The following is a 23310-nucleotide window of genomic DNA, read 5'->3' on the forward strand; positions in this document are numbered from 1 at the left end:
TTGAAGAAGGCATGATCATTATTGTCCCTGGCCTAATTGTTGAAGAAACTGAAGCCCAGAGTACAAGACTTGCCTCTAGGTACCGTACTGGTTAATGGTAGCAGAGGTAGGGCCCGGGTTTCTCACAGTCCACTGCTCTGTCCAGTCATCATCGTGCATGGGACTGACACTCTATTTTTGGCCACTTGGGCTTGTGTTTATGTCTCTACCTCTCTTGTGCTGAACCCCAGGGCATGATGAAAAGAGGGTTAAAGCTGATACCACAAGGGCTGACCATTGAGGTCATTTTTCTGGGCATCTCTAATGTGCCAGACTCTCCTAGGTATTTCAGAAGTACATGACCTCATTAAATTCTCAGAACAATTCCACAAAATGACTCAGATCATTCTGCATTTTATAAATCAGGAAACTAAGGTTTAGAGGGTCATGTAAACGCCCAAGTCAAAGAGTGAACTATGCATTGGAGTTGCAGTTTAACTCAGTTCCCGAAGCCCCAGCTGTGGTGCTAGAGGCGGGGAGGTGGAGGGGAAGGAGGAAGGCAATGCAGGCTTTCTTGGAAATTGTGAGACTCGTCAGCTCTAGGATTGGGTGGGTCAGTCCAGAAGCATTTGCTTCTTTGTATCTCAGAGTCGTTGGCTTGTTGTATCTTTCTGGAGGTCAGGAAGAGACAGTAGACCCCTGAAAACAGCCCCTGTGACCCATACCCGGTGGCATTATCCTGTGGCAATTAACTCTGGTGGTCTGCTGGTAGAACCTAATTTGCCATGAGTAGATCTTACCTCCACCATACATGTGGTGAATTCTTAAAGTGTAAGGGCCATCACCCTCTATCTTTATTTCTCCATAGCACCCAGCATCACTGTCACCCAGTGGGCATTCCTTACAATCTTTTCGAATAAGTGCAAGACATTCTGCCTGCCTGCTTTGCTCCACAGAAGTCATAGAACCTCAGTGCCTCTGTGGCTGGGTTTGGGGTATGGAGAAGAATGGGGAACCAAGGCCGTTAGAGGGGTCCAGTGCCCTGGTAGTACAAGAGGCATGGGTTGGATGCAAGATCTGCTTCTTCTTGGCCATGTCCCCAGCCCCAGAGCTGAGCAGAGACTAGTGTAGTTCCCATTTGGAGTTGCTGAGGGGGGTCTGGTCTGTCACTCAGGGTCAACAGCATTGCTTCCATATCTGAGCAGCCCATGAACCAGAACACTAGGGAATAACCTGGTCATCGGTTTAACTGAGCCAGATCCTTACTCCCTCCACCTACATCTGTTTTCCTAAGATAAAGAAAAAACTATAAGGTGGTAGTAATTGGTGGCCTTGGTGGTATTCTATAGCTGTGTAGAAAGTTAATTGCTGCATTTTTCCATGGTGGATGTTCTGCTTATATTGAAAACTGGGGCACAGATGACTACATTTCTCTGTGATGCAGTTGTGAGGGACTTGCCTTTTTCCCAGCCTTGTTCTGGCACATGGTACCCAGCCATGCCAAGCTAAGCATGGCTTGTGAACATGAAAAGCCAGATGGTGTCCTCAGCACACCACTCCCTCTCCCGGGAACGCTTGCCCTTCCTCCTTCCCACCAGCCTACCTGTCAGAATCCTCTCTGTCACTTCTCCTAGTACCTGATCCCCCTTCCTGCCACCAGCCTAGAGCAGACAGTAGCTTAACCTCATTGGCCCTTTCCCTACCTGCTGATTTCTTTTTCTTTTTTCCTCATAAATGAGCTTTATTATTCACCCATGGAATGCTAAGCACACTTGTAGAAACACTTAATTTAGACCATAAAACAAATGTATCTTCCCAAGAAGATAATCAATATTTCCATATATTTTCCATGTGATACTCTTACACTTTCTAACAATATCTTTATGTTGTCCAAATTCTTGTTTTTCCAAGTACATTTCAAAGTGCATTCTCTTTTAGAAACATACATTGCAATGTCTTCAGCTTTGTCCTTTCTCAAGATTGCTCTGGCTTCTTGGGGATTTTTTATGGTACCATAATACTTTTAGGACTATTTTCTCTTTTTGTGTAAAAAAAATGCCATTGGGATTTTGATAGAGATTGTACTGAGTCTGTAGATCACTTTGGGTAGTATGGACATTTTAATAATGTTATGTCTTCTAATCCATGAACATGAGATGTCTTTCCATTTATTTGTGTCTTCTTTAATTTCCTTCACCAAACTTTCATAGTTTAGCATGTGCAAGTCTCACTTGGTTAAACTTATTCCTAAATATCTTTTTTTTATTCTGTTGTAATTGAGATTGTTTATTTTAATTTCCTTTTTGGATAGTTCACTGTGAGTGTGTAGAAATGAAACTAATCTTTGAACACTGATTTTGTATTCTTCAAATTTACAGAATTTGTTAGTTTGTTAGCTTTTTTTGTGGAGCCTTTAGAGTCTTCTACATATGAGATCATGTCATCTACAGAAATAATTTTACTCCTTCCTTTCCTATTTGAATGCCTTTTATGCATCACACACCATGGTTTCAAAATATATTACAAAATTGCAGTAATTAAAATAGAACGGTACTGACATAAAAACAGATGTGTAGACCAATGGGACAGAATAGACAGCCCAAAAATAAACCCACACAAATACAGTCAATTTATCTTCCATAGGGCTGCAAAGTATACACAATGGGAAAAAGATAACTTAAAGCTCAGAAAGGTTTAGTAAATTGCCTGATATGAATAGCACAATAAAAAAATAATTTTGAAATTTAGAATTGGTTACTGTATGCACAGGGAATCATGTGGTACAAACATTCACTATCATATAAAAAGAATAATCACTACTTCATTCTAGGAAGTCCTGTATCACCTTTCTCTAAAGCATTTAGGTAGTTAAAATATTCCTCCCTACATCCCACTGAAACCGTGCATTAGTGCTCACCAAGTATCCATCCAAGTGCTCCTTTATATTCCCAGGTACGCTGTAGTTAACTTGACTGTGCTTTGGACAGTAAGGTAGGGGTAGAAGTGATGTAAGCCACATCCACACTTGGCCCTGAGCCAGTTCTGTGTGTCATTCACTGTTCTAAGCATTTTGCAGGTGTTATCTCATTTGTCTTCATGACAACCCAACAGAAATTTCTTTCTCACAGTCTGGATGCTGGAAATCTGAGATCAGATTGTCAGCATGGTTAGATTCCAGTGAAAGCCCTCTTCTGGGTTGTAGAGCATTTTCTCTGTGCTGTGTCCTCATGTGGTGGAGCTCTACCTGCTGGTTTCTATATGATAGGGTCCACCACACTTCATTTTACTTCTTTTTTAAAAATTAAGATATAATTGATGACCATTATGTTAGTTTCAGGTGTGCAATATAACAATTCGGTTTTTGTATATATAGTGAAATGATCACCACAAGGCTAGTTAATATCCCTCACTGCACATAGTTTTTTGTTCTTGTGCTGAGAACTTTTAAGATGTACTCTCTGAGCAACTTTCAAAAGTACAATACAGTATTGTTAACCACATTACCCTGCTGTATGATTCATTTCACTTCTTTGTTTACATGTCCAGTGCCTTCTGACCATGAGTGCCTTGAGGGCAGGGGCCATGCCTCACTGACTTTGTGGCCCCACTGCTGATGGAGATGCAGGCAGGCTGCCCTGGGCAAGTAGAAGATATGGCATGGCTGTAGCTGCACTGATGGTTTTGGCCTAGGCTGGTAACAGTCTGAAGTGCCCACTACAGGCAGAGCTGAATAAGACATGGGCCAGTTCTGGAGCGAATTCCAATCTGGAGGAGGAGCAGAGACACCTGCTCTGCCTGATCCCCATGTGCAAGAAGTGAAGTGGTGCTGGGGCCCAGGAGAAGTGTCCTATGAGGAGTGGCATGAGTGCCACTGGAAGTTGTCCCCAGTGCCCTCTGGCCCAAACAAAGACCTATATCCTCTCAAATCCTCTGTCCCCTCGGAACACAGGACTCGGTGCTTCCTGGGACTATTCCTGCTCAAAACTAGGTGACTTGCTTCCTTGAGCTTGTCCCAGATACCAGGTGCTATGGGGAGGAGAGAACCAGATTGCAGTGTGCCTCTGGGCTGCCAGAGTGTGTCCAAGAGAGGGTGATGGGGAAAGGAGTGTATGTGCCCATTTTCCAGCTGAGCCCATTTGCCTGCTGATCTCTCCCTTTATGATTGTTGTTCTTTGGTTGAGTTCTTCAATGTTGGGAGGTGAACAAAAGTTGGAGAAACAGTAGACTGTTGGGCTATAATTCTCCCTCCTGTCTGCCTACCTCTTTCATGAAGAAGGTTCTACTTCTATGAGTAAAATTGGGAACAATTTGAAATAGAAACTAGCTATTCATAATCAGATCTGGTGAGCCCTCACAAACAACCTTGCAAGGTTAAGTGTTGTTAACCACCATTTACAAATGACAGAATTGAGACTTGGAGGTTAAATGACTTGCCCAGGGTCACACACACATCTACTGGAGCTAAGATCCAAGGCCAGGCCTATTTCATTCCAATATCCCATTATTCTCCTATGCCTGGCTGCTCCACCATGAGATCTGAGCATCACCCACCTCTAACCCAGTGTCACCAGCATATCCAGAGGATCTGATGAAGGGCTTGCCATTCTCCCTGATTTCAGCCAATCCCCACCCAGGGGTACTCACACAGAGCTTGTACCTGTTCCCACTTAGGCTCAGACTGTCCAGTCCTCCTCAGACCTGGACCAGGGTTACCTGTTTCCTGTACTCATGTTTTCAGGGTTAACCCCCCTCCATCAGTAGGGAGAACCGTACCCTTGCTGTCTTCTTCCCAGTGAGGCTGGGAAGTTGAGGTTAGGTGTGTGAAAGCGCTTGAGAAAAATGGGCTGAGCTCTTATGCTGTCGGAATGTCCTCCACCTATTCTTGCTTCTGGCCTTGCCCCTGGATGAGGCTGAGGGCTGCGTGCAGCCCCATGCTGACCGTTCCCTCCAGCTCATCCACCCAAGCTGCTCACTAGCCAGATAGCCAGTCTCAAGGCGGGTGCGGGAGTCAGTGGCACGCCTCTGTCTCCAGCTGGGGAAAAAGCACTAGGTGCCTATCCTGATGCCAGGGAGGGACAAGGCTTGCCACAACCAGAAGGTGCAGCACCAGAGGCAGGGCGTTCCCGCTGGTTTTTCACCCGGGCCTCCCCACCAGGCCCTCTGCTTCATTCCAGGGCAGAGACTCTAGTTTTGCTGTCGTTCTGCCTCATCTGGGATCTCTGGCTACCTGCCTTTGTCAGGGTTTATATGTGGTTAGCACCCTTCCTTTGTGGGCTGGAGGGGAAGCAGGAGGCTGCTTGTCAGCTCTGGAGAACGATGGAGAAGGGGAAGCAGAAGTGCCTGTGCATTGGATCTTGGATCTGAGCAGAGCAGCAGGCTCCCTCCCACGCTGTATTCTCATGTAACTCATGGGTTCCTGGGACCCTAGGCGTTCAGACCTCTGCCTGACAGGACCTCGACCCAGCCCAGTGTACCCCCATTTCATTAGCAGGCTCAGCTCACCTCTGAATGCTCCTGTTGTATCAGGCGCTGAGTGCTCTGAACCAGGGAAGGCCTCTCTGACTAGTTAACCTTGGGTTCAGGAAGTTAATCAAAGGCAAAGCAGTGAGTTCCTACTGACTGTGCTGCCTGCAAGAACTCTTGTCCAAGCTCTGTCTGGTCTGTGTTTTGTTTCGGCGCTAGTGTGGAGTGCCGGGCTTGGGAGCTCTATTCCTGTCCTTGACTTGAGTGGTCTTTGGAATAACACCATTAAATACATTGATCAGGGTAGGATTAGTAGTATGTTAAAAGCATTTAAAAACCTTGCTAATGAAGTCAAACCAATAGCTTTTAAGAGTCGCTAGGAAACAGGTACCCTTGTGAGGAATCCAGCCCTGGGGAGAAAGGACCATGGTGTCACCAGTTCCCACGGGGACAGCCTGAGGCATAGCAAGGTCTCAACAGGAATAAGAAGACTAATTAGCTCCTCATCTTTTTCTTCTCCCATCAGATTCTCTCCTCCTTTTTTTAAGCTAGGAGCTCTCTCACCTAGCTGGTTCCCCTATCCCTGACCCTGGCCCTCCTTTTGTGAAACCCAAATGCCACTGCCCTTTAATCCTTCGCCAGAACCCATAGACGGTGGCTTTTGACTGCCCCCTCCCAGCTCACCTCTGACCTAGTTTTGGATTTTCTCTTTGAATAGTCTGTTCAAGGTCTACTCCTGAGCTACAGATTGGCTCATAAACAGCTCTCTCTCTTCTGAGCTGTAGGGAGGGGGCAGTTCTGGAAAGTCACTGACAGAAGTTTAACCTAGAACATCAATTATAAACAGACAGCGAACAGAGGGCGTGGATTTGGGTGTCCTGGCACCAGAACAGCGTGGCCTCCCTGCACTCCAGCTGCCATGGTAAGGGGACCACCTTTTAGAGGCCTCTAGGCACACTGCCCTGGGCGGGGTGGGCATGGACTGTGGCCATCATTTCTCTTCCCTCTGGGACTTGGCAGCCTTCTAGTACTTGGGAAAGGAGAGGGCAAAGGGATTCTGGGAATGGTCCTTAGAGACAGGGATCCAGGGGAGAGGTGGCTGGATCATTGCTTGCAGGCCTGTGGGGACAGTTCTGGTTAGGGATGGGCAAAACCAAGGAGCCAGAGGTAGGCAGATCCTACCTGACAGTGAAAATGGGTTCTGCCTGAGACTTGAGGCCATGGGTCCCAGAGCTCTGGGCCAGCCTCTGTGCGGTGGCGACAATTGGGAGATGTGGTTCCCTTGACCGGGGTTCCTGTGTAACTGGTGAAGCTGCCAGTGGTCGGGAAGGGTCTGTGCTGAGTACGCACCAGGCCAGGGGCCCACATGTGCTTCAGCTCCTTGGCCAACTTGGGCCTTGACAAAATTTTCTGGAGCTGAAGGACAGGAAGGCCTGCCTTTTCTTTAGGAATTTGGGAAATCCAAGGGCCAAGGTAATTTCTCCCCCAGACATGAGTTTGTGACTGTACCCCTGGGGGGCCATATTTCTGGCATTGGAGCAGGACTCACTGCTCAGATCTAAAGAGAGAGAACTTCTCTCATTTGCTTGGAAGAAAACCTTCTCAGTTCTTGGGGAGGAGAAACTGATAAGGGCCCCAAATAGCTTCTGGTTCTTATCTTTTAACTGCAAACAGACCAGACTTTCCACCAGGTTCATGGGATTGGAATTCAAGGAAAAGGGATACGCCAGCTCTGTGTGTGTGTGTGTGTGTGTGTGTGTGTGTGTGTTGGGGGGATAGGGGGGAGGGGGTTTCAAGGAAAGAGAGGGAGGGGTGTACCTTTCCCTCTGCTCTGTCCCAAACTTCCCAAGGGCAGAAATTGTTAAGAAATGTGCCTTTTCTTCTTGTGTTCTGGACCAGGGATGGAGGGATGTGGCTCCTGTGACTTCATTCTGTGTCAGGTGACTACAAGGGAGACCTGTCATTAGGAGGAAGTCTGAGGCAAAGAGACAACCAGTACTTACTAATCTAGATGGATCTGGAGTGATCTTGTTTGTCCACTTCTCCCTCTGACTGGAATGAAATGTCAATTTCATGAGGTCAGGGACCTATTCTCTTGTTCACCTGTATCTCCACTGTCTCACAGTTGTCTGGCCTTTTGCAAAGGCTCGATCAACATTGAATGAATGAGTGAATGAATGAATAAATGGATGCTTTTTCTCTGCTTATCATTTCACTAAACCCCTCCAACTTCATCTTATATTGGTTCCATACCATGCTTCTTACCTGATCAGCATCTACTCGGTGCCTCCCAACCCTGACCCTAAACTAGTCAGGCTAGACCCTGTTTGCTGGCAGAGGACAGGGCCCCTGCCAATCCCTCTCACTGCCTGCAGGCTCACTGAGCAGGTGCTCACACAGGAAGAAGGCCTATTCCTCTGAGCCAGGTCAAGTCCCCTCCTCCATGACACTCACTCAGCTCTCCTCATTGCTCTACCCTTACTTCCCCCATTCCCTTTTTTCTCTGGGCAGTTCCTTTGCAAATGCAAGGTTTTAATATCCTTTATATTTCAATTGTGCTAGCTTTTCTCCTCACCAGATAGGAAGGTTTTTTTTAATATCAAATGTACATAACTGGTTCAACAGTCACCTGCCCCCCACCCCACCCCCACTCACTCCCTTCCCCCCTGGTAACCACTAGTTACTTCTCAGTGTCCATGAGTCTAATGCTCTTTTGTTCCTTCTGTTTTGCTTTTTTTTTATATCCCACAAATAAGTGAAATCATGTGGTATTTGTCTTTCTCTGCCTAGCTCATTTCATTGAGCATAATACCCTCTAGATCCATCCATACTGTTGCAAATGGCAGGTTTCTTTCCTTTTTTTGGTTGAATAATATTCCATTGTGTATATGCACCACCTCTTCTTTATCCATTCATCTACTGATGGACACTTAGGTTGCTTCTATATCTTGGCTATTGCAAACAGTGCAGTGATAAACATAGGGGTGCATTTATCTTTTTGAATCAGGGATTTAGTTTTCTTCGGGTAAATTCCTAGGATTGGAATTACTGGGTCAAATGGTATTTCTATTTTTAGTTTTTTGAGGCACCTCCATACTGCTTTCCACAGCAGTTGCACCAATTTGCAGTCCCACCCACAGTGTAGAGGGTTCCCATTTCTCCACATCCTCACCAGCATTGGTTGTTTCTTATGTTTTGGATAGTGGTCATTTTAACTGGTGTGAGGTGACCCCTCATTGTGGTTTTAATTTGCATTTTCTTGATGATTAGTGGTGTGGAGCATCTTTTCATGAGCCCATTGGCCATTTGTATTTCTTCTTTAGAGAAGTGTCTGTTCAGGTCCTCTGCCCATTTTTTGATTGGGTTATTTGTTTTTTGGCTGTTGAGGCATATGAGCTCTTTATATATTTTGGATGTTAACCCCCTTATCAGACGAGTCATTTACGAATATATTCTCCCATACTGTAGGTTGCCTTTCTGTTCTGCTCGTGGCGTCCTCTGCTGTCCAGAAGCTTTTTAGTCTGATGTAGTCCCACTTATTCATTTTCATTTTGTTTCCCTTGCCCGAGGAGATGTATCCAGGAAAAAATTGCTCATGCTTATATTCAAGAGATTTTTGCCTATTTTTTTTTTCTTCTAAGAGTTTAATGGTTTCATGACTTACATTCAGGTCTTTGATCCATTTCAAGTTTACTTTTATGTGTGAAGTTAGACAATAATCCAGTTTCATTCTTTTACATGTAGCTGTCCATTTTTGTCAACACCAGTTGTTGAAAAGACTGTTTTTTCCCCATTATATATTCATGGCTCCTTTATCATATATTAATTGACCATGTATGTGTGGGTTTATATCTGGGCTCTCTATTCTGTTACATTGATCTTTGGGTCTGTTCTTGTGCCAGTACAGATAGGAAATTTCTTGAAGGCAGAGCCATCTTTTACATTATCCTTTGTCCCGCAAGTGTGTGATGGTTCTAATGGCATGAAATTTGATCAGCGTCCTTTGAGTATGTCTTGTGGTTTATGATCTGTGAAACTGAAGGGGTACTCTGAGTCTCACTTACAATAGGTTGCTTAACTGGCGGTCTGCTTACTTGGGGATAAGCCTGTTTATAGGTGGATGAAAGGTTCTAACCTGTTTTTTACTCATAACACTTCTAACACCAACTATGTGGGGTTTCCTCATAGCAGTTCTCCTATTCTCTGTGGACACCAGCTGGGTATCCCACAATCCAATTCTGTTCGACACTAACTACCCAGAGTCAGTGCACATAACAAGGGTTCAGTCCCTCCGGATAGCCTCCACTTGACATACCAGTCACAGGTCCTGGCCTCCTGGACTTCTCTCCAAGTGGCTTTAAATTGGAGATTTCCGTGATACCCTCCTTGGGCTCGATAATTTTCTAGAACTGCTCACAGATCTCAGAAAAGTGCTTTACTTACTATTACCAGTTTATTCTGAGGGATACAGATAAAGAGGTACATAAGGCGAGGTCCGGAAGGGTCTTGAGTGCAGGATCTTTTGTCCCCAGGGATTGGCGGCCACTACCCTCCCAGCACATGGATGCATACACCAGCCTGAAAGCCCTCTGAATACCATCATTTAGAGTTTTTATGGAGGTTCCATTGTGTAGGCAAGATTGATTAAATCACTGGCCATTGGTAATGAATTCAATCTCCAGCTCCTCTCCTCCAAATGTGGGTAGGACTGAAAGCTCCAACCTTATAATCACACATGGTTGGTTCCTCGGAACCAGCCCCCATCCTGAAGCTGTCCAGGGGCCCAACAGGAGTCACCTCATTACCATAACCTTGGGGGTGGTTTAAAGGGTCTTATTATGAATAATAAAAGTCACACCTGTCTCCTCTACCATTTGAGAAATTCCAAGGGTTTTAGGAGCTCTGGGCCAGGAACCAGGGACAAAAAACATATTATAGACAGCTGACCCTTGATTAACATGGGTTTGAACTACACAGGTCTGCTTATATGCAGATTTTTTCAATAAATAAATTGGAAAATTTTTTGGAGATTTGTGGCAATTTGAAAACCTTTTCTCTAGCTTTGTTGTAAGAATACAATTTATATTATATGCTACATGTAATAAGCAACATATGTGTTAATGGACTATTTACGTTATTAGTAAGGCTTCTGGTCACCAGTAGGCTATCAGTAGTTAAGTTTTGGGGAGTCAAAAGTTATATTCCAATTTTCAACTGCATGCGGGCTGGTACTGCTAACCCCCACATTGTTCAAGGGTCAAGTGTAGTTCTTACATATCATATCACAGAGGTGCAGAGAGGTAGAGAGATCCCTAAGGTCGTATGGCCAGATGATGGCAAAGCCAGAATTTGAACCTGAGACCTTTGCCTTTTCTGTGGAAACACAGCAGCATAGGGTCCGCAGCATTATACAGGACATATGGCCCTCACTTCCACCTCATCAAGGCTTCTCCTGTCCTCCATGGAGAGAGGTTCCTGCCTGACCTCCCCCGACCACCACCTGGCCACCCCTGCCTCTCCAAGGACCCTGGCTGCTTCTTCCTTTATCCTTCCAAAGCTCCAGCTCCTGGGATGGTGACACAGTGAGTCATCTGTTTATGGAGCCAGAAGAACTGGTCGCTGAGGTGTCAGGGAGTAGCAAGGAGTTCAGGAAGTAGTGCTGGGGGTGGGGGACAGCACATGAGTAGGATAGCCCCATTTTTTCTATCTATAAAATGAAGACAATGTTTGTCCTTCCTACTAGTCAAGGTTTCTGTGAGTAGCAAATGAGTGTCTATTAAAGTGCCTTATAAACTGCAGAGAGCTTTAAGAATAGTGTTAAATGTAATTATAGTATGCAAGTTACAGCTCAATAAAACTGTCAGTGGAATAATACCCACCTCATAAGTGTTGGGTGGATGACCTGGGTAGGGCCTCGTACAGGGCCTGGCTCTCAACAGATATTTATAGCTACTATTATTGTTGGTCTTGTGATTATTATAAGACATAACATTTTCCCTCAAATGGGCTGTGGGAGGCACTGAGAAGGTGTTCTGGAGTAGGTACCCTTTGAGTTGGGACTGAGAAGACAAGAAAGGCCGTCTGTTGCCTGTGGTTTCCATAATTCATTTACTACCCCAGGTCCTGAAACCCTGTTTTTCCATAAAATCAGAAGTTATCAGATGGGAATGCTCTTTCCTCCTCAGGGAATTTCAGCAGTCTAAGTTCTCAACATGAAGAAACTGTTATATTCAAATGAACATGCCCCTGTTACTGGTGAGCAGAAAAGTGAGTGTTGGCAAGTCAGAGCCTGCTCAGTAGGTGAAGGGGCCTGCGGGTTTAGTCCTAGATGTGCACTTGGTGGGGAGAGGCCAGTGTGGGGGGAGCCTCTGGTCATTTCTGCAGAACTTCAAGCCAACCCCGTGTAAGTTTCTGCTCCACTCGGATGCTCAGTCTAGCTCCCCCTGCCAATGGGCAGTGTGACTCTGATGAGGCAGTTAGCCTGCAGGGAGAGGGCTGTGGTGGATAAGGGGAACACCCTGGGTGTGACTGTGACCTAGCTTCAGCAGGAAGAGGCCCTTCACATGATGATCCGTGATGGAGTGCCCAGGAGTGGCCGGACAAGCGTGACGATGGGGTTCAGTGCAATGTCTATCACAATCCTAGCTGCCTTTGGTTGCAGAAATCGATAAGATGATCCTAAAATTCACAAGGAAATGCAAAGGAACCAGATGGCCAAAAGAATCTTGGAAAAAAAAACACAATTGGAGGACTCACACTTGGAAATTTCAAAACTTACCACAAAGCTGCTATAATCTTGACAGTGTGGTACTAGCGTAAGGACAGACATACAGACCAACTAAATAGAATTGAGAAGCCTCACATTTACAGTCAATTGATTTTTGACAAGGGTGCCAAGATAATTTAATAGGGAAAGAATAGTCTTTTCACCAAATGGTGCTGGAACAACTAGACATCCACATGCAAAAGAATGAAGTTGGACCCCAGCTTCATACCACATATAAAAATCAAAATGGATCAAAGACCTAAACATAAAAGCTAAACCTATTAGACTTTCAGAAGAAAACGTAAGTTGTAAATCTTTGTAACATTGGGTTAGGCAGTGGTTTCTTAGGTATGTTAGAAAAAGCACAAGCAATAAAATTAAAAACAGATAAATTAGATTTCATCAGTATTCAAAACCATTGTGCAGCAGAGGACACCATCAGGAAAGTGAATGGGCAATCCAACAAAGGGGAGAAAATCTTTTCAGATCCTACATCTGATAGGGAATTTGTATCTAGAATATATAAAGAACTCTTACAACTCAATAATAAAAAGACAAATAATCCAGTTTAAAAATGGGCAAAGGATCTGAACAGACATTTCTTCAAAGAAGATATACAGCTGGTCAGTAAGCATAGGCAAATATGCTCAGCATCATTAGCCAACAGGGAAATGTAAATCAAAACTACAATGAGACGGCACTTTATACCCACAGGTGGTTATTCAAAAAGACAGATAGTGACAAAGGTTGGTGAGATGTGGAGGAATTGAAACCCTTTAACTCTGCTTTTGGAAGATAAAATGGAGCAGCTGCTGTGGAAAACAGTCCTTAAGCATGTAGTTAAACATAGTTACCACATGACCCAGCATAAACACCTAAGATAAATGAAAATACATGTACCCCCAAAACTTGCACATGAATGTTCATAGCACAATTGTTCATAAGAGCCAATAAGTAGAAACAACCCAAATGTCCATAAACTGATGAATGGACAGTAAAACATGCTCTCTCCTTACAGTGGGATATTGTTTGGCAATTGAAAGAAAAGCCCCGGCACATGCTACCATATGGATGAACCTTGAAAACATCATGCTAAGTGAACAAAACCAGACACAAAGGACCATATATAATCTATTACTCCTTTTATATGAAATACCTAGAATGAGCAAATCCGTAGAGACAGGGAGTAGATGAGTGGTTGCCAGGGGCAGGGAGAGATGGAGGGAAAGGCAGCTGAGGAGTGTGAATGTGTTCTGTAATTGACTGTGATGTTGGAGACCTGACTGCAGATATACTAAAAGCCGTTCAGTTGTACTTCAAATGTGAACTGTTACGGTATATGAAATATATCTCAGTAAAGCTGCTTTTTTTTTCTTTCAAAAACCAACAACACAAAAACCTAGCACCCAGGGGTAATCTGGGAGGCTAAAAGACTATTATTACTTAATGAGCAAGCTTTCTTACTGCTTTGTGACAGCTGGCCCTGGCTCTCCTGGTGGAATGGAGGTGCTTCCTGCCACTGATCACCCTCCACTTCTTTTCTGGGTCTCAGAGCATGGGAAGACTGCAGCTCTAATAGAAAATTTTGATTCCAACCCAGTTTTATTTTGGTTCAGTTACATGTTTCTGGAACCCTACTGCAAACAAGGCACTCAGCTAGGTGCTCTCGTGAGGAAATGGGCTCCACAGTTGGACGGACCTGGTAATTCTTGAGTGGACTAACTAATTCCCCGTGGGTCCTTCCAAGCTTTATTTTTATCAGTCAAATGGGAGTTGATCTTGTGGGATTGTGGTGAGAATTAAGTGAAGTACAAGGTGCCTGGCATATAGTGGGCAGAAAAGAAAGTTCCCTTCTAGTGTTCCTGGAGCAAGTTCAAAGATGAGTTAGTTCTGTCTGCAAAGAGCCCAAGGTCCAGCTGCAAAGCAGCCCTTGCTAACTGGGACCCAAAACTTCACAACACACCTGGTGTGCGTCTGTGTTCGCCCATCTTGTTGGCTCCCCATGCATCCACCCACGTGCAAACACGTCCTCCTGGGAATTTCCTGTGTTATGTCATTTCTCCTCCTTTGCTTATTATTATTATTTTTTTTATTAAGGTATTATTGATATACACTCTTATGAAGGTTTCACAAGAAAAGCAATGTGGTTATTACATTCACTCTTATTATCGAGTCCCCCCCCATACCCCACTGCAGTCACTGTCCATCAGTGTAGTAAGATGCCACAGATTCAATATTTGCCTTCTCTGTGCTACACTGTCTTCCCCATGACCCCCCACACACCATGTGCACCAATCATGATACCCCACAATTACCTTCTCCCTCCCTCCCCACCCGCCCTCCCCCACCCCTCCCCTTCGGTAACCACTAGTCTCTTCTTGGAGTCTCTGAGTCTGCTGCTATTTTGTTCCTTCAGTTTTGCTTTGCTGTTACACTCCACAAATGAGGGAAATCATTTGGTACTTGTCTTTCTCCACCTGGCTATTTCACTGAGCATAATACCCTCTAGCTCCATCCATGTTGTTGCAAATGGTAGGATTTGTTTCTTTTTTATGGCTGAATAATATTCCATTGTGTATATGTACCACCTCTTCTTTATCCATTCATCTACTGATGGACACTTAGGTTGCTTCCATATCTTGGCTATTGTAAATAGTGCTGTGATAAACATGGGGGTACATATGTCTTCTTGAATCTGAGAAGTTGTTTTCTTTGGGTAAATTCCTAGGAGTGGTATTCCCGGGTCAAATGGTATTCCTATTTTTAGTTTATTGAGGAACCTCCATATTGCTTTCCACAATGGTTGAACTAGTTTACATTCCCACCAGCAGTGTAGGAGGGTTCCCCTTTCTCCACATCCTCGCCAGCATTTCTTGTTCCTAGTCTTTTCTATCTTGGCCATCCTTACTGGTGTGAGGTGATATCTCATTGTGGTTTTAATTTGCATTTCCATGATAATTAGCGATGTGGAGCATCTTTTCATGTGCCTGTTGGCTATCTGAATTTCTTCTTTGGAGAAGTGTCTGTTCATATCCTCTACCCATTTTTTAATCAGGTCATTTGCTTTTTGGGTATTGAGGCATGTGAGTTCTTTATATATTTTGGATGGTTAACCCCTTGTTGGATATGTCATTTACAAATATATTCTCCCATACTGTAGGGTGCCTTTTTGTTCTGCTGATGGTGTCCTTTGCTATACAGAAGGATTTTAGCTTGATGTAGTCCCATTTGTTCATTTTTAATTTTGTTTCCCATGCCTCAGGAGATATGTTCAGGAAAAAGTTGCTCATGTTTATATTCAAGAGATTTTTGCCTATGTTTTCTTCTAAGAGTTTTATGGTTTCATGACTTACATTCAGGTCTTTGATCCATTTTGAGTTTACTTTTGTGTATGGGGTTAGACAATAATCCAGTTTCATTCTCTTGCATGTAGCTGTCCAGTTTTGCCAATACCAGTTGTTGAAGAGGCTGTCATTTCCCCATTGTATGTCCATGGCTCCTTTATTGTCTATTAATTGACCATATATGCTTGTGTTTATATCTGGGCTCTCCAGTCTGTTCCATTGGTCTATGGGTCTGTTCTTGTGCCAGTACCAAATTGTCTTGATTACTGTGGCTCTGTAGTAGAGCTTGAAGTTGGGGAGCGTAATCCCCCCTTCCTCCTTTGTTTTTCTGTTCTTTCTGAGACTCTTGTGATTTAGCCCTTGGATCTTGAATTCTCTTCTCTGTTGCCCATCTCTTTGTCTTTTTGCTTCAGTTTCTAGAACTCCTTTACTTTGTCTTCCAGCCCTTCTCTTGATTTTTTTGTTTCTCCCGTCATATTGTTAATTTCCAAGAGCTTTTTTTTCTCTGAATGGTTCTTTTAAAAATATGTGCATGGTTTCCTGTTGCTTCACTGATGTGGTCTCTTCTTAGTTTTCTGAGTGTGTTAATGCTATGTTTGTTTGTTCAAGTTTTCTTCTTGCATAGGCTGTTTTCTCCAAATTGCTTTTTTTCTGCTGCTTTCCTTTGGTGTGTCTTTGAAGGAGTCTGTCCTCAGTTGCCTGGTGATCTTTGGTTGCCTGCTCCCAATTACTAGCAGGGACTAGAAGTGGCCCAGGAGTCCAGTTTCTGAGTTTCTGAGTTATTTGATAGGTGGTGTGGCTGCTGCAATTGGGGGGTTCAGTGTTGGTATCCTGAGGTCTTCCCTCTTGGGCTGGGCTGGCGGTCAGAGAAGGGGAGGGCCTTCTGGCAGTGTTCTGGGAACTGAGGGGAACAAGGGGACAAGATGCGTAGGTTCACTTAACTTTCCTCTCCCATCTTTTGAAAGGTGCTTAGGCCCTCAACTGTGGCTCCCATCCCCTGGTGCAGCCCTGGGCTTTAGCTTCTCCAAAAAGGGACCCTTTCTTCTTCAGGAGAGGGTGCTTAAGGGGGACAGACCTAGGGAACAAAATGCTTCTCTGAAGTTTTTACCCTGTTGTCCTTATCAGCCTGTTCATTCCAGTCCCAGGGGACCCTAGCCTTTCTTGGATCCCGTGGAAATGGGGGAGGATCCACCTGCTCCACTGCCGGTGAGGGGTCCAAGTTCAGGTAACCTGAGGTGCTTCTGGCTTCCACAGTTGTGTTGCTGTGATCTCCCTTGGTCTCTCTGCCCTTGGGGGCTTATTGGTTTAAAAACAAACAAATTCTTTACTAACGTTTTGGTGGGATTTCAGGAGGGAGAAAAAGTAGACACACAACCAGACATGCACAGGCGGGCACACGGGGGAGGGCTCAGCAGAGGAGTAAGTACGCTGAGGGAGGTGGGAGAGGGCCTGGGTGCTTTGGGAGCCAGGAGGAGGCAGTTTGGCTTGAGTTATAGGATCCAGGAGGTTGAGAAACGATGGGAAATAAGGCTCAAAAGGCAGGTGGACTAGTGATGGGAGAGAACCATAGGAAGTAGGATTCTTACCTGTGGGCAATGGGGAGGCCTGGAGGGGTTTTAAGAAGAGAATGAAACAATGCCTGTATTTGGGGATGCCAGCCATCACCAGTGTAGAACCTGGATGGGTAGCTACAGACAACCAGTGGGAGTGGCTAGCAGGCTTTGTAATAGTTGCAGCAGTAAGAAGGGGATGATCTAGGGTCAGTTCGTAGAAACAAAGGGAAGGAGGACCTGAGGGATTTAAGAGGTAGAACTTGGCTAGATGGTAGGTGAGGCAGAAGGAACGGCTGAAAATGAGCCCATAACCGAATCCCTACTTCCTGGGAAGATGAAAGACAAGAAGAGGGGTTTGGTTTGGTTTTTGGGTGCATGTCATTTGGGAGGGGGCAGGAAAGGATGGGGAGGAAGGGGGTAAGTTTTCTTTAGAATAAATATTTGACATGTATATCCAACAGCTGTTATTTTAAATCCTCACACTTCGACCTGCAAGTGCCTGTGTTGGTGAAGAAAGAGGAGGGAGTGAAAGGCATCAACGGCACAAACAAGGAAGTCAGCTCCTTAGACAACAAAAGCATGATTTTCAGGCTGTTAAATGAGATTATCAAAAGAAACTATTTTGATATTTTCACAGATTAATTAGTGTTGCAGAATGGCTTCTGAGCTACTCAAGACAAGGAGAGAGTGCCTAAATCATTGTTTCTTAGCTCATCCACATGTTTTCAGCAAATTAAGAACTTTGTATGCCAGGCCCTTACAAATGAAACAAAGGCCTCTTTCTTTGGGTTCTATAGCCACAGGGGCAATGGAGAAGGGGTACCTTTCACCCAGCACTCCCTTACTGCCCGTCTCTGGGTCCAGGTGGGATCCTCAGGCCACCTAGTTGTTCTTTCAGAAGTGGCTCTCAGGGAGGTGAGGAAAAGACCCTGGTTGCCATGTTTGCCGATTTCTGTGGCATGCAGAGGTCCATGGTGGCCAGTATCAGGCTCCCAGAGGCAGAGTCCGGGAATGGAAGCAAAGTGCGCCGGCACGTGTACTCATGGTGGGTCCTCACGGAGCCAGTGCGGCCCGTTTCTGAGGTGGTCTGGTTTTTCTGATTAAGGATGCTGGCAGAGTTGAGTTGTCATCTCAGCAAACAAGGTGCTTCATGGCACAGCCCCAGCCCTACCTGGGGCTCAGCTGTCCCCTGTTCTGTTCTCCCTCACAGCCCCACCGCTGCCACCCCTGTCCAGCAGAAGCAGGGCCAGTCCCTGACACTAACAGTAACACTGAAAGCTAACATTTGTACCAAAGGCTGCTTTTGTTCCAGGCACTGTTCTGAGCTCTTCACTTGCATTAACTCATTTGATCTTTGTAACAACCCTATGCACAATTACTATCATTATCCCTGATTTTACAGATGGGGAAATTGAGGCCCAGAGGTTAAGTAACTTTCCCAGAGTCAGTGAGCTTGGTGGAGCCCTGTGTGAACCCAGGCAGTTGGGCCCCCTGGGTCTTAACTGCTTTGTTACCCTGGCCCTGTCATTACCATCTGCGAATCCCCATCTCACGTTTCCTTCCTTCTAAGATGCAGTCAGGGCCTCAGCACTGCCGGCTCACTGGAGCTGCCAGGTAAATACAGGATGCCTGTTAAATCTAAATTTCAGATAAACAACAAGTAATTCTGTAGTATAAGTATGCCCCAAATACTGCATGGCATATACTTGTACTTTTAAAAATTGCTATGTATCACAAATGCAGATTTTTAACTAAACGGTTTGCATTTTAATTTGCTAAATCTGGCAGAACCTCAGGTAGATAGCTGGGTCTTAGTTGAGAAGTCAGGAGCCTGGGAGAAGATTGAAGTACTCAGTATTGCTGCCCATATTTCTCTGGCCAGGTTGTGCTGAGGGCTACAAATCTCTGACCTATGGTACATTTTAAGTAAGATATTCTTAATATCTAAACTCCAAACACGTCTAGCTTTAGCTTTTTTCCTCTAAAGAAAGAATTTAAAACAGCATTTTGTAGGAACATGCCAAAATACAGGTAGAAAACTGCTTTGCTTCCTGTTCTCCAAGGATAGATAACCACAACAGAAATTTAAGAAATCTCATACAATCAGTCTAACATTTGCTATTCCAGAAGAATCAGTTATTTGACCTAATCAGATTCATTCAGAAAACAGTTTAAATTCCTTTGAACCCCGTTCAGAGAGAAATGACACTGCTTTTTCTAATCTGTATCTTTTACTGATCTGACTGACCAGATATTTTTCTTCAAGTTTAATCTCAATCATCTCTGATGCAGCTTGAACTCATTATTTCTGGTTCTTGGAACAGCTGCAGCTAACGAGGAGTTGGGATGTGAACAGGAAGCCCTGCCATCTGCCGATTTATCTTCCTTGGACTGCTGCTTTTCCGGTGTGCCTCCTGGAATGGGGTGTCTCGGTCTCTCAGCCTGGAGAGCCAGAGTGCAAGAGCTACCGGTCGTTGCAGGCCTTGGCTGAGTCAGTGCCCTGGGTGACACCTGGGTCCCCACCAGCTACATCTTTTTGCCTGACACTGGCATAATTCTCCTCTGGGACTGTCCAAGAAATTTTACCTGTTCTGGTCTCAGAGGAGAGAGGTTTTCTTCATCCAGCCCATGGCCAGTCTTTCACCTGCAGCTTGGAGCCTCTTCCCCAGACTTGCTCCGTCTCCTGTCTCCCCCTGCTCCAACTGCCTCGCCCCTCCTCTCCCAGCTCTTTCTCATTCCTCTTCCTGTAACTTGTTAAACCTCCTCTCATGCAAGAAGACGTCTGCCACATGTATGATGGAAAATGGGTTCATTTCTAAAATACACACTTACTATGACCAGCCCAGCAGAAAAAGGGGCAAATGATATGAACAGGTAATTCATAAAAGAGAAAGCTGAAAATATGTCCCCAATTGTGAGAAAATATCCAACTTTACTAATAATCAGACATTGAAAATTAAAACGATATATCATTTTATACCCATGAGATTGACAAAAATCAAAGTCTGATAATGGAAGAGTTGGCAAAGATGTGGGGACATAGAAATTCTGTTGTATTTCCAGAGGCTGCATAAATTATTAGGACAGCTGCTTTGGAGAGAGATTTGGCCGTACCGACATAAATGTACCTACCATCTAATGCCACAATTCCAGTTCTAGGTATAAGCCCTAGAGAAATTTTTGTATAATAATGTCAAGGTTATTCATTTTTAACATTTCAATTGACTTTTTATTATAATGTTTTCAAACATAAACAAAAAAGGTGCAAATAGTATAATGAATTCCAGGTACCTGTTATCCAGTTTTAACAGTGATTGTTTTGCCATCATAAGTCCTTAGTAGCTAAAATTTGGAAACAATCTATATGTCCCTCATTTGGGCACCAATAAACTGCAGTATATGTAATTTATGTAGCCATTAAAATGAATGAACTAGATCTACTTGTAGCAGTGTGGATAGATTCCAAATATTGGGTAAAAAATGACAGTATATCATATATGAAAAAATTAAGACCCAAGTACATGGTTCTGAGTACAGGCGCATCTCAGACACTGCAGGCTCAGTTCTAGACCTCCACAAGAAAATGAGTATCTCAATAAAGCAAGTCAGTTGACTGTTTTGGTTTTATAACACATATCAAAGTTATGTTTATTCTATACTGTGTCTATTAAGTGTGCAGTAGCGTTATGTCTAAAAAACAATGCATACCTTAATTAAAAATACTTTATTGCTAATTAGTGCTAATCATTATCTGAACTTTCAGCGAGCCATTAGCATTTTGCTGATAGAGAGTCTTGCTGGTGACTGTTCAGGGTGATGGCTGCTGAAGGTTGCATGGCTGTGGCAATTTCTTAAAATAAGACAATGAAATTTGCTGCATTGACTGACTCTTCCTTTCACGATCAATTTTTCTGTAGTGTGCAATGATGTTTAATAACATTTTACCCACAGTAGAACTTTCAAAATTGGAATCAGTCTCAAACCCTGCCACTGCTTTATCAGCTAAGTTTATGTAATTGTTTAGATCTTTTGTTGTCATTTCAGCAATCTTCACAGCATCTTCTCCAAAAGTAGGTTCTATCTCAAGAAGCACTCTTTGCTCATTCGTAAGCAGCAATTCCTCATCCGTTTGAGCTTTATCATAAGATCACAGCAACTCAGTCACATGCTCAGGCTCCGCTTCTAGTTCTAGTTCTTGAGCCATTTCCACCCTGTCTGCAGTGACTTCCTCCACTGAAATCTTGAATCCCTCAATATCATCCATGAGGGTTGGAATCAACTTCTTCCCGACTCCTGTTAGTGTTGATGTTTTTGCCTCTTTCCGTGAATCACAAATGTTCTTAACGGCACCTAGGACGGTGAATCCTCCCCAGAAGGTTTCAGTGTACTTTGCCCAGATCCATCAGAGGAATCCCTATCTATGGCAGCTGTGGCTTTACAAAATGTATTTCTTACATAATAAGACTTGGAAATCACTTGGAAATCAGAATGACTCCTTGATCCCTGGGCTGCAGAGTGGATGTTGTGTTAGCAGCGTGAAGACAGCATTAATCTCACTGTCTATCTCCATCAGAGCTCCTGGGTGACCAGGTGCATTGTCAGCGAGCAGTCATATTTTGAAAGCTATCTTTTTTTCTGAGCATTAGGTCTCAACAGTGGGCTTAAAATATTCAGAAACCATGTTGTAAACAGCTGTGCTGTCATCCAGGCTTTGTTGTCCCATTTCTAGAGCACAGGCAGAAGAGATTTAGCATAATTCTTAAGGGCCCTAGGTTTTCAGAATGGTCAGTGAGCACTGGCTTCAACTGAGTCACCAGCTGCATTAGCCCCTCACGAGAGTCAGCCTGTCCCTTGAAGCCAGGCACTGACTGCTCCTCTCTAGCTATGAAGTCCTGGATGGCATCTTCTTCCCATAGGAGGGTTTCTTCTACATGGAACGTTTGTTGTTTAGTGTAGCCACCTTCATGAATTTTCCTAGTTAGACCTTCTGGATAACTTGCTGCAGCTTCTCCATCAGCACTTGCTGCTCCACCTGCACTTTTCTGTTATGGAGACGCTTTCTTAAACCTCATGAACCACGTATGTGAGCTTCAGACTTTTCTTCTGCAACCTCCTCCTCAGCTCTCTCATTCTTCCTAGAATTGAAAAGTCAGGGCCTTATTCTGGATTGGGCTTTTGTTTAAGGGAATGTTATGGCTGGTTTGATCTTCTATCCAGAGAACTCAAACTTTCTCCATATCAGCAATAAGGCTGTTTCACTTTCTTATCATTCTTGTGTTCACCAGAGGAGCACTTTCGATTTCCTCTGAGAACTTTTCCTTTGCATCCACAACGTGGCTAACATAGACACAGGAGGCCTAGCTTTCAGCCTATCCTCAATTTCAGCATGCCTTTCTCACCCAGCTTAATCACTTCTAGCTTTTGATTTAAAGTGAGAAGTATGTGACCAACCCTTAGAGGACATTGCAGGGTTCTTAATTGTTCTAATTTCAATACTGTTGTGTCTCAGGGAACAGGGAGCCCCAAGGAGAGAGAGATGAGAACAGCTAGTTGATGGGACAGTCAGAATACATGTTCATTGATTAAGTTCAATGTCTTATTGAGTGCAGATCATGGCACCCCAAAATAATTACAATAGTAACATCAAAGGTCACTGATCACAGATCACCACAAGAAATTAATAGTAATGAAAAAGTTTGAAATATTTTGAGGATTACCAAAATGGACACAGATGCAAAGTGAGCAAGTGCTGATGGAAAAATGGCACCGACAGACTTGCTGAGCCCTGGGTCACCACAAAGCCTCAAGTCGTAAAAAATGCAGTATCTGCAAAGTGTAGTAAAGCAAAGCACAATAAAACAAGGTATACCTGTCAATTGATCTAATCAGTGTTAAGTCAACAAAGGGAAAACATAGACAGCAACTCTGGATTGTGGTAGGCCCTGGGGGTTAGGGAAGGAGGCGAGGGGTGAGGGACAGGATTCAGGAGAACCACAGGGGAACTGTAGCTCTCTGTAGAGTGTATTTCCTCTTGTTAAATTTACCTATGACTTTATCAAAATAGCACATGTGGACACCTTCGAAAGTCAAACTGTGCCATGAGGCTGATAAAAAAACCACTCAGCCCCCTGTCCAACCACCCTCTCTGATGGTCTCCCCAAAGCAACCCCTTTAACTCCTAGCTATTTACTGTCCTGTTTCCAAA

The 23310-nt window shown here is 44.2% G+C and overlaps 1 protein-coding gene across 3 annotated transcripts in view; it reads left to right on the forward strand.

The window, feature by feature from the left end:
- PC (pyruvate carboxylase) overlaps nt 1-23310 on the forward strand; it is a 98866-nt gene that overhangs the window by 38411 nt on the left and 37145 nt on the right. The window contains exon 1 of one of the 3 annotated variants that reach the window (XM_036930437.2): nt 6290-6364. The exons of the other annotated variants lie outside the window; for them this stretch is intronic. Coding sequence (XP_036786332.1) covers nt 6362-6364 — 3 coding nt within the window. The 5' untranslated portion in view covers nt 6290-6361. Of the gene's footprint in view, nt 1-6289; nt 6365-23310 lie in introns of those variants that run through there. 3 annotated transcript variants of the gene reach the window in all.

This window comes from Manis pentadactyla, chromosome 9 (genome assembly GCF_030020395.1).
Source record: "Manis pentadactyla isolate mManPen7 chromosome 9, mManPen7.hap1, whole genome shotgun sequence".
NCBI classification, from domain to species: Eukaryota; Metazoa; Chordata; class Mammalia; order Pholidota; family Manidae; genus Manis; species Manis pentadactyla.